The following is a 12,151-nucleotide window of genomic DNA, read 5'->3' as shown; positions in this document are numbered from 1 at the left end:
TTGATTTGTGAGCCAAGGTGGTATGTAACACCCAGCTGGTTTCAGAGCTGGAAAAGTAAATGTCTCGTATTCCTATGGACTGTGTAGATGCTCTTTAAATCCACATCTGAACCAATACTTTTAATACTTCTCCTGCCACTAGTGGACCATAGTAAGTTAATAAATTTAATTCTTCCTCCTTCAGACCTATCATGAAGCCCTTTTGCTTCAAGTGTCTTTTGTATGGGCCTCTGTTCTCCCCAAAATTGATGTCACTATGTGTCCATAATGCATTTCAAGTGCCTTTTTCTATCCATTGCAGCTTCCATTTACTTCCATTTACTAGAGGGGAGAAACAGGGAGTGAATCTACTGGTGTGGAATGTGTTTTGAGAAATAAACATCTATAGTTAAGCTCCTACTGTAGCTTTGGGGTACTTTCAAGGTATTCTATACTTCAGTAGGAATACATGCTTTACTATTGAAAAATCTCTGCATGAGAGCGATTCACTCTCATCCTTCTGAGTATCTCATCACGTACCTGATCATTCTGGTGATTTTCACAGACAGGAAAACAAGATGGTTAGCCTTTTCCAAACATCATAGAGGATCAGAATCTCAGTAGCAACTCCAGCAGATACAAAGACTTTAAAGGAACTTCTGGATTGGCATGATATTTACATTTACCTATGTAATTCTCTATCTGCCAATTTCCAAACAGATAAATACACTGTGTTGATGGCAGCATGTACTGCACACGCTTCAGAGGAGAACATCTTGAGCACTGTCGAACTGCTTCTATCAAGGAATGCTGATCCTAACCTTACTTGCAGGTATTGAAAACCCCACAGAATTTAATTGTTATACAGAGACATGTTTATGCACATAGCTGTTGTTGGTGGTTGAGATGAAGTGTATGTAGTTCTTGTAATTTCACTGCTGTTGGGATAAGAAAAGATTAGTACCCAGGTAGTTATACCTATTAATACAATTGCTAATCTGAGTAAATAAGACGGTGATCAGCTTTATCAAATTGTAAGTATATTCTTATGCTGAACAAAATAAAAATTAGTCTTCATTATTCACTTGACTGAAGTATAAGGGCAAGAAATATGTCCTCTGCTTTTCCTAAATTATATTGCCTCTTCTGTATAGGGATGGAAGTTAAATCAATTCGTTCTTTATTTAAATTCATATCCTACTTTTGAACTTCGTGTGGATATCTGGCTATGTTCTTTTCACAGAGTGCTTCCTGAGGAAAACAAAATTCTGTAAATAAAATACATTTATTCCACTGCAGTCTGGAATAATTTGGATTAAAGAGATGAGGCTGCTTTTAGAAACAAGTAATAGCGTCCTTCTTCACAAAATTACAATTTTGTGTCTCAGCAGTTAGAAGCAGTGCATTGTGAGATGTCTGTAGTTATACAGTCTGATGAAATGTTTCATTTTACAGGAAATGAAAAAAAAAGAAATAAATTCTAGACATTCTAGACTGACCCCAGAATAAACTGTCTTGCCTCTGCTAAAAAAAAAATACTGTTTAGGTCAACTGATTTTTATCTAACAGATTTTTTTATACCACGCCTCTTTCATCGCATTACCTGGGATATACAGACTGAAGGCCTTTGGTTTTCCTTAGTAGAATTCAATTACTCAAGGCCCTGAACCTTGCTATGAGCAGAGTACTGATAGACAAGGAGGAAACAGAGTTCTGCTGGAGTGCAACTAATGTCTGGTACCAAATTTAAGTGCCATTCCTTTGTTCTTATCAGAGAGACTAGAAATTGTTCATGAGAGAAGAGAAAGCTACATCATCTGAAATAATTACATATTGTTGTTGTCAGAAAGCTGGGTGTTAAACATCCTGCTTTAAAAAATAGGGGAAATTGTTTCATTATTAATTTTGTCTTGGGTGTTGGAAATGTAAGCGAGAGTGCAGAGCTGCCAATTTGCATTTGGACAGGCCTTTACCTAAACTTTGGGGGCAAACTGTGAATGCTGACATAAGAGGTAGGAATTCTAATTTTTAAATTTTATAAATAAAACTTAGAGTATGTTTTGCATGGTTGATCTTTATATACAAATATTTATTTACTATCTTTTTGTGTCCTTAGACCTTGTACTAACATGAATTATTCGTGTATCCAGCAGATACGATTGTAGCTTTTTCACTTTTGCAGTGGTAGTCTTTCTTGCATGAAAAGATAAATTAAGTAACAATGAGAAATGTCATATTTGTGCTAAATAAAAGCATAGGGTTGAAAAATCCAGACCTTGTCATCTCAAACCTTTGAGTGGCCTTTATGCCTTTCCAGTGTTTGACATATGTGTATGCCACTCCATCATTGGGTCTGCTCAGGCAACAGCTGCTGTTTCTCCTGGACTTCTTGCTCTGTGTTCAGAAATGAGACTAAACCACAATAAACTGCCTTATGTGACAATAAGGGATCAAACAGCCCCTCTGTGTCCCGTTTCACCTGTTTCATTAGAGCAAGCAGGATGTTCTGTAGGAGTGATCAGAACTGCCAGTGGGTTGAGATGATTGTGAAAGTACTTCCTGGGTGATCAGCTTATGGCAGGTGAAGAACTAAGATTCTTATTATTTGGCTTTCTCAGCATTAGGAAGCAGAATGATTCCAGGAAGCTTCTCTTTTGTCCACCAGCCACTGGAATGTGTGTGAATGCAAAGCAGAATACATAACCTTCATGTAAGGCAGTGTTTTATGTTTATCCTTTCTCTGTTGCACCATGAAGACAACCAGTAGGCTCTTTTATTTGCTGTCATCTGGAAGTGATACACTGAAAATTGGCGGGAGTGGGTCTAATTTATGAAGTGTATGTGGAGTGGGGAAGGACTAGTGGGAAAGATACTGATTTTTAAAATGCAGAGAAAGAAGGTGAGTTTAAGAATGGATAGGTGGATGGTTTCTTTGCAAGGGGTTCCGAGAAGAAAGTATTCAGTAAGGTAACTTAGGATCTTTTTGCCAAATCAAAATTGGAAACTGAGTACTGGTGGCTGTAAAAACAGTTTTGTAGGTGAGAATGTAGTGTATCAAAGCATAAGTGCTAGCTAAAGGGTTTTAAAAGTCAAACAGCTAGAGTAATGGCTAGGTGAAACAAGAAGGCATTGTAAGACCTGCTCTGAATAGCCATTGTAGAGCTACTATAGCCTGAATGCTTGAGTGCTACCTTGAGAAATTTGTTTTGCTTATCTCATGTCATTCACCTTGCCCTTGCTCCAAAATGTAAATTATATACTTTATCCCTTTGTAAGGCCTAGAAATGTATAAGTAGTGTTTTTTAAAAACCTTTTTTCACCTGCAGTGCCTTCCTAAAGTTATACTAAAGTATGTTCTTCCAATATTTCTTGTTATATAGGGTTTTCCCCCTTCATCACTAAATCACAAAAAGCTGCAAAATGGGCAAGTAGATTATCTTCTGTTGCTGTGAACACACTGTTGCCACTTAATTTCTCAGTTCAAGGCTTAATGTGCAGCGGTGGAGTGGGGAAACTGGCTCTAAAAGCTTCTGGAGATGCTTCCTGTTTATCTGGAGCATTGTTCAGTTTACAGATCAATGGACTAAAGTAGTGTCTTGCAGCATCATTTCCTTACTTTGGGATTTCAATAAGAAAAGATTGAGACTAAACTCTGGGTTAAAGAGTTTTCTACCTGCTGTAATTTTTCAAGTACTACTGATGCACTGGCCTAGTTAATAAACATGTATCCAGTTATGAGATTTACAACTTGTCAAGACCACCAACTTGAAATACTTAATTTTCTATAGCTGTCTCCCCAGTGGAAGGAAACCTGTGACATCTCCTCTCCTTCCTTTTATGAAAATTTCCAGGAAGGTGAAGTTTATCTTGGTTGAGATCATGATCCCAAACATAAGCATGTTGATTTGTCAAGTGCAGCGAAATCTGCACAACAGATTCAGTTTAGTACCGCTTTTCAATACATTTTTGAGTCAGATGCTTGCCATCTAGGAGATAAAACTTTATCACCTGTTCTGTCATGGCTCTTATCCAGGATAGGAGGCTTCAGGGTGGTTGGTCTCTTCTACTCAGCTTGTTGTCTTGTGATGTCAATGTTGCTGCTTTTTTCCCACAAGGTGAAGTGAGCCTGTAAGAACTTCTGGTTGTATCTTTGTGTATACGTCATATACAGAGTCTTAGATGGCCCTAAAAACTGAAAGAATTTCCATTTTTGTCTTTTTCTCCAGTCCTAATATAAAAGCAGGGAGAGTTAGGGCGTGAAGCTGGTTAGAGGACATTTACATTAGTTATTAGGAAGAGGCTCTTCTGCCAGAGGGTAGTTGGGCATGTGAATAGGCTCCCGAGGAAAATGGTCACAGCATCAAGTTTGACAGAGCTCAAGGAGCATTTGGATAATGCTTTCAGTCATGTAGTGTGATTCTTTGACTTGTCAGGTCCAGGAATTGGATTCTGTAATTCTTGTGGGTCCCTTCCAACTCAGAATTTTCTGTGACTCTAAAGGTAAAAACAAATAAACAAAAATCTCTCTTCATTTGCATGAGACAAAGCTTTTCATATAGGTGCTGCAAAACTGGAAGCAAACATAGTTAGATGCTTAATTAATAAATTGCTTATATGCCTTTTAAGATTTTATTTATTTACTGACTATGACTTGAGTATCATATTGAGTATGGAAAAATGTCATGTGGCAAATTGTACCATACAAAAGTACTTAATGTGTGTTTGGACAAGAAGGTCATCTGCAAGCCAGACTGCTAAAACACTCAAAATGATGAAAGGATTCTTAAGATCTGTGAGGACAATTATCACTGCACTCTCTAGGAACATTTTTAGATTGCACTAAGATGTACCAATAAGTTTAGTTTCTCTTCAACTTAAGCAAGAAACAGTGGATTTGCCATGTTAAATCTTTGCTGTTGTGGTGGTGGGAGTTCATTGCAGGGTTAGGAAAACAAGGTTTGTTTTCCCCAATGCTCTTGTCTCCCTCCTGTGGCTGTACATTTAAACGGACGCTGCTTTCATGGGGTGGCTCAGGGCACCCCTGTGCATGTAGAGGTGTAAATTTGTGCAGTAATGCATGTGTTTCTATCATGAAACAGCTAGTAGCCTTTGAAATTAATACTCAAGTGCTAAAATGGAATGTTTGCAGTACTAATTGCACAGTCATGTTGATGGATTTTTTAAATGTTGTATTTATTGAGTTTTACTTGCAAATGAAGGAGTTCTTTAAGTGGCTTTTGTGTTGTTGTTGGGTTGATTTCAGATATCATGCCTGAAGCATTATACAGCTGTAACTACATCATATTCTTTGGAGAAAAGACTATTCTGTAGTGTCAGGGCTTTTGTTTAGTGTTTTTCCTTGGAAAAAGCAGAAGATAATTGTGAATTAGTATCAAAATCTAAAAGAAAAAAAGGTTGAGAGTGGGAGAAATGAAAATTAAATGAAGCATGATTGGACTGGCTTTGCAGTCAGATGTAAATAGTAAAAACTTCAAAGGTGATGGTATGGGAAGTTCGTCAAACCCTACCTGCCACTGAAAAGAAATAAGCATGGGACTGAGTGTCCCTGTCGGGCAAACAAAGTTTGAATTTTGTTGCTACATATCATTAGGTTGTAATCAACTTCTGCTCATGCTTTAAAATATAGATACCTGTATATGTCTCAATATAGACATCTCTGTAGAGACCTGTAGAGATAATGAGATGTGTAGACATCAGATACTAAGTTGAAGATGGAGATTATAGTCTTCCTCTATTTTTATAGTAATCTTCATAGGTTCACAGGGTAATTCAGGTCAGACAGGATTTCAGGAGGTTTCTAGTCCAACTTCTTTAAAGTTACATCTGCTGTAAAATTGGGCTAGGTTGCCATCTGGTCTTGAAATGCACTAAAGGTGGAGACAAAAAATCTCTGAGCAACCAGTTCCACTGATTGGCCGTGCTCCATGGTGGATGTCTCCTCACATACAGTCAGAACTTCTGCTTTTGTAGTGTTGGTGAACTAAGTTAATTCTAGACTGATGCAAGTCTTTTTACTTTATTACCAAGTTCCTTTACATTGTTGACTGTATGTCTTAAGGGTCTGGTTACCTTTCATTTTGCTCATCTTTGTGATTGACCTTTTCCCCCCAGCATAAGGCTGTTTCAAATTTGTAATGTTGCTGGATTTCTTTCAGTACAGTTTTAACTGTTTGTGTAAGACAAAACATTATCCTTGTGTGAATGATTAAAACCAGAGAAAGATGTGCAAAGCCTTACTTCTACCAATACTCTGTGGAAGGAGGCAGAAATTTTAAGGCAGTTGCTTTAAGACATGTGAAATTGGGGATCCCTCTAGTGGTCGATGAACTTAATACTAAGAAACCCAGTATTGGGAAGAACAGCCCTCTTCTTGGGTATATCCGTGCAAAATAGAATAATCTTTAGAAAGCAGGTTTTTGACATGGAACTATACATTACAAGCAATACACAATATTTTCCATGAAAAGTGGTTGCTTTTTGAAAGACAGTAGATTTTAATTAAACAACAGTAGTAAAATATTTTAGCAATTAATTATTCTGCAATCTTACTCCACCAAAGAATGTGTCAGTATCAGGAAAGATACTTTGCAAACAGAAACTTTTGAGCAATATTTCACAGTGGCTTCATCTTGTAAACATCTCTAGAAGCATAAGATCATGTCTTGGTTTGATACAATTCAAAGGAGAACACTTTTGGATGAGTCATCTGCTTTAAGTATTTCAACAATCCCTTTCCAGCAATAAAAGGTGAATAATAATAGATGAAAGAGAAAACAGTGGTTTATTAACAAACAGAATGTTGAAAGGCACAGGAAAAAAGTAAGTAACTGCTAGACCTCATACCCCGCTGCAACAGAGACCTGAAATGCTGGAAACTATCCGCTCCCGAAATGAGCCCGCAGGAGAACTTCAGGCTTTGTGGGACAGTGACAAGACAGCGTGAGACCCCTCCCTGGAAGGCAGGAGCCTCACAGAGCTGTTCCAGCAGCAGACAAAGAGCTTCTCCATGGCAGGGCACAGCACAGTGGGCACAACAGGAGAAACAGCTGGACTGGAGCCACAGCCAGCCAGGGCATCTCTCCCCAACTCGATGCAGTCAGCAGTGGAGGCTGACTGGAGCAGGGTGGCTCTGCTCCACTTCTGCCAGCACGATGCCCACCTGGTTTTTCAAACAGGCAGCTGCAGAATTCACCCTCAAGGTAGCTCAGAAATTGGTCCTGCAGCTTCTGTGAGCCGAGGGGAAAAAAAACCAACAAAACGAAACCAAACAACCAAACACAAAGAAAAACCATTAACTGAGCAAAGATCAAGTGGCAACAATGCAAATACCATGCTGGGAAGAGCCCCAAGAAACCTTGCTGGAGAGCTTTTAAAAACTGCATAAAAGACACATACACAAACACACAAGTTCCCCTGCTGCAGGGCCTTGAAGATACTGTAATGATTTCAGGGCAGAGGTGAATATGGGATATGATACCATTGGGAATCAACCTAAGACAGAGCAGTAGACTGTTGTCCTCTTGGTTTTGGGATGTAAAAAACCAGAGTAATGGTAAGGGTGGTATCTAAGTGCTCCTTCAGCAACTGTAGGAAACAGTAATATCTGTAAGAAAGAAGGTATCAACAGATACACTTCATAGAATCATAGAATGAGCAAGATTGGAAGAGACTTTCAAGGTCCTGTTAGTCTGACCATCAACCTGGCACCACCATAACCACCCCTAAACCATATTCCAAAGTGCCACATCCAGACCCCTTCTGAGCACTTTCTGAGACAGTAACTCTGCCACCTCCCTTGGCAACTCTTCCAATGTGTATCCACTCATTCACAGGGGAAAACAAAAAAATTACTATCTAATCTGAACCTTCTCTGGTGCAACTTCTGTGAACAGAAGACAAAAATGGGATAAATATGATTGTGTTTAGTTTTAGTACTTGAAAATTTAAGATCTTCAGTATTATCTGTATATGTAATATATGTAATCCTCTTGGGCATACTCAGGGTGGGGGTAGTCCTGACTGTTAGTGATAAATGTGCAAACCCTGCTATAGCATCGTGCTTCTGCACAGCAGTAAGAGCTCTATGATCTGATTCTTTTGCTTACACTGATTCTACCAGGGAGGGTTTTGCATTTATGAACATAGTTGTTGTTTTTAATATTCTTTCTAGCAAGTATTCAGTTGTGATTTACATCTTGCCCTCAGTGAAACTGCATAGTTTTGCCAAATTTTGGGTTGAAATTACTCTGCATGTAGGATGCATCACTTAGGCTGTGTCTTTTAAAAACAATATTTTAAGTGAAAATAGAAGTGTGCCACATTTTTATTTCTTTTTGCATTTTGGTGTACTTTTTCACCTGGCACTTTTTCTTTCAGGAAACAAATGACTGCACTGATGCATGCAGCTAGAAAAGGCTATCCTCGGGTTGTTGCTTTTCTTGTTGATCAGGGATCACACATAAATGCTCAAGATGAAAATGGATATACAGTAAGTGATTTATTTTGTATGTTGTAGTTAATGATAAAAAATTTAAAAAGTGACTACCCACTAGCTTGTTTCAAAGCACAGCTTTGAGAAATATTCCTCAAAATTTTCTGCTTTAACACTACTTTTAGATCCTCTTGCATTCATTATCTTTGTCTCCATATTGGGCCATGCTTTACTGATTGAAACTGTTGGGTTTTGCTTCATATGTAAAATTGGTAAAACAAAGTTGTTCTTTGCAGGCATTAATATGGGCAGCACAGCATGGACATAAAAGTGTAATTTTGAAGTTGCTTGAGTTAGGAGCTGACAAAAATCTACAGACCAAGGATGAAAAAACAGCAGCAGACCTAGCAAAAATCAATAAACATTTAGAGGTATGCAAGTTGTGTTTTGTGTCAAAAAACCTGTTCATTAATTGTGTAATTTTCTGTAGAAGTATTACTTCAATAACTACATTATAGCAGCTAGTTTAGTACTAGTGCTGTTACATTTATGCTTATAGCAGACTATTTTCTGTTATATGACAGCTTTTCACAGTGCTGTAAAGGCTATATTTTAGTGTTTTGGAAATCTTTATTCTTTCAGAATCATTGACTATAGATGTAGAATACAAAACAAGGGATTATTCGTGTTTGCAGTGTTTATATGAGAAGTAGAAATATGTGTTGTTTTTTACCTATTTGCCAAAGTATGTGAGAATGCAGATATCAAACTGATTTGCATAGTTTCTCATCGAACTTGAAAGTGAAAAGGCTAAAGCCAAAAAAAATAGAAGTTGATACTGACCATTTTCAAAATCTGTTCAGAGGAAGGTGTAAAATAATGTGAATTGTCCATAAGATCATGGGAAGAGCAGCTGCTAATTACCAATTTAGAGAGCTACTGAAGACAACATGTGTTTTTCTAAAATAAATACGTTTACTGTTGTTATGAGATGACGCATGGTGGATCAGTCAGACCATATTCCTGTGTATTTTGTTTTGAGTTGCTCTTACCAGTGATGTGGCTTTTTACACTGGCTCTTCAAAAATGTGTAATTCACTCTTATGAATTGTAATTTACAGCTTCTTTTTCTTGCCATTATTTTTTTCCTTGCCAGACTCATGGGCTAGGCAGGAGCAAAAATGATAACTATGCACAGAGCTGTCAGTGGAAGCTGGCAATGTCTGTGTCTGAGGCTTATTGATCTGCTAGCTCAGGTTACTGAAAAGGGTTACAGATGCTTTCTACCTTTGATAAACAACTTGTTCAGCAGGTTGCAGCCATATAATCTTATAACATGACTTTCTGTGACATGGAGGGAATACAGGCTTGTCACACTTGAGAGATGGCTCTTGCCTCTTGACCTGAAGTGCTAACTTTCACACAATTGGTACAAAGTCTTGCAGATGGTATTGAGATATTTAATGGTCATGAGCTTCTTCCAGGTTCAGGGTCTGCTTTCAGGCTGTTGACAACCCAAGGGGCTGTCATACAGACCATGTCTGCAGAAACTGTTTTTGGGATGGAAAAGATTTTTTGTTTGTATTACTTTATATTTTGGAGTTAATCTTCTTCCAAACAGCCTGTATGATGCTTTGTTTTAGGATTGTGACCAAAACAGTGTTGATAATACACCAGTGTTTTAGCTATTGCCGAGCAGTGTTTATGCAGAATCAAGGCCATCTTTGTTTCTCACTCTGCTCCCTGTCTCTAGCAAGTAAACTGAGAGTGAGCAGGAGGTTGGGAGGGGCACAGCCCTGAGCTGCTCACTGCAGCTGACACAGGGGGTATTCCATCCCTATAACATCATGCTTAGCAATAAAACTGAGAGAGTGGCTGGGCGTTGGTCTGCTGATGGGGGGTGGTAAGTGCTTGCTTTTGCATCGCTTGGCATTTGGGTTTGGGGTTTTTTTCCCCTTCACGTAGCAAATTGCTCAGTCCATGGAAAGTTTTCTCACTTTTACCCTTCTCATTCTCTTCCATCCTGCTGGCCTTAGTAGGGGCTTACTTGGCAGCCAGGATCAACCCACATACTTGTGTATGTGTATATGTATATAAAACTGGCTAGTCCAGTTCTAAATTCCAGGCAATGGTTTCACCATTCATTTAGCTTTATCGAGGTTCAACTTCTTTTGCTGAATTTTCTTTTAACTATCTCAAAACCCACACAGAGGCAGTTCAGTGTCTGCAATCCATCTCTATCACATAGTGATGCCTAGCAGAAGGCTTCTTCTTTAATCAGTTGAAAGAATCCCTGTCTGTCAGATAGAGTTAACTTAGATTGTCAGTTGTAAATTGATAAATGTTATGTTTATATATGCAGTAGAAATGGAGATGTTAAGAGTCATATGCCTTGTGTTCTTTAGAGAACTTATTGCATTGAGTATCTAAAATTCTTGTCTACAAGCAGCAAAAATTACTGTGTTGGTGTTTGGCTTATTGTGTAGTGGTGGATGGTTTTTTTAGACCATGTGATAAACACCACTGTGCTCGGTGTTCGTTGTGCTGGAATTTAGTTAATTCAGAACCAGTTAATTGGTAAACTCTTAGTCTTAACTTCTTGTTATAGACGTATCCTTTACAGAAGCGGCAGATGTTTCATGTTCACTGTAAGTTGTAATTGATTGTAGTCTTACTCCAATATAGTTCTTATACATTTTGAATTTTAATAATAATAAATTCATTTTGGCTGTTCCAGATATTTAGTTTGCTCTCTTTGGCTGCAAACCACTTGCAAGAGAGATACCATAAAACAGCTGAGCAAGATGCAATCTGCAAATTCCTGACAGCTGTCTCTGACCACAGTATTAGGTAAATACAGTTGTAGTGTAATTTTCTCTTATAAACATTCCTAAGAGACTGTATTTGTTCATATCAATGATTAAGTTGTTCTGATACCTAACGTGTCTTGTTTGGAGTGCTACGAGGAGTCCACAGTAAGTATATTAATGTAGTATCAGTTTTTCAAGATTGCAGAGTTCCTTGGCAGTATAAACAAAAAGCATGCCCCAGGATTTTCTTTCCTCTCATTTAGTGTAAAGTATAGGAGAGCCAGGGTCCAATGTCACTTCAGTTCATTTCAGCTCTGTTAAATTTGTATGCTCCCCTGTTGCATCCTTCTTGTTCTGTGCTTATCTTCATTTGATGTTAAATTTTTGATGCTGTCATGGAATGCCTTTCAGCTTCATTACCACCAAGAAGAGCTATGCCCTTTTTTTTTTCTGAATCAATTGGAGAGTCAAAATTAAGTATGACCACCAGTTAAGCTCTGGAAGTTTTGGCAGTGTGCTCCTGACCCTGAAGCTTGAAGGTGCCCTATGCTTGAAATCAGCACCTGCTTCAGCAACTTCAGAGATTGCTGATAGGATTTTGTACAAGAACTTGGCTAAGAAGTCCTCAACAAACCATCTGCTTGTGGCCTTCAGCTTGAGCTGAAGGTCTTAAAAAGACAGCTTTGCAGTGCCTGTAGTCTGTTCTGATTGGTCTGATTGCTCCTGCTCAGCCAGTCCTGCTGGGTTTGAAATGCTCTAGTTTTGTGGTGTTAGGCTGATGGCAGTTCACAGGACAGCAGTTCACAGTGAGGTAGTCTCAGACAGAGTACTTCAGGCAAAGCCTCACCTGATTGTGTTTTTAGAATCATTTAGGTTGGAAAAGGCCTCCATCGAAGCCAGCCCTTGACTG

At 38.5% G+C, this 12,151-nt stretch overlaps 1 protein-coding gene across 3 annotated transcripts in view; it reads left to right on the top strand.

The window, feature by feature from the left end:
* ASZ1 (ankyrin repeat, SAM and basic leucine zipper domain containing 1) overlaps positions 1 to 12,151 on the top strand; it is a 36,794-nt gene that overhangs the window by 9,204 nt on the left and 15,439 nt on the right. For 2 of the 3 annotated variants that reach the window (XM_063396733.1, XM_063396734.1), the window contains 4 exons: positions 700 to 811; positions 8,377 to 8,488; positions 8,728 to 8,862; positions 11,169 to 11,281. In XM_063396733.1, coding sequence (XP_063252803.1) covers positions 700 to 811; positions 8,377 to 8,488; positions 8,728 to 8,862; positions 11,169 to 11,281 — 472 coding nt within the window. Of the gene's footprint in view, positions 1 to 7; positions 152 to 699; positions 812 to 8,376; positions 8,489 to 8,727; positions 8,863 to 11,168; positions 11,282 to 12,151 lie in introns of those variants that run through there. The other variant, XM_063396737.1, reaches the window with a different exon arrangement.

Source organism: Prinia subflava, chromosome 4, assembly GCF_021018805.1.
Source record: "Prinia subflava isolate CZ2003 ecotype Zambia chromosome 4, Cam_Psub_1.2, whole genome shotgun sequence".
In the NCBI taxonomy this organism is placed as follows: domain Eukaryota; kingdom Metazoa; phylum Chordata; class Aves; order Passeriformes; family Cisticolidae; genus Prinia; species Prinia subflava.
This window is presented reverse-complemented; position numbering and strand designations above follow the sequence as displayed.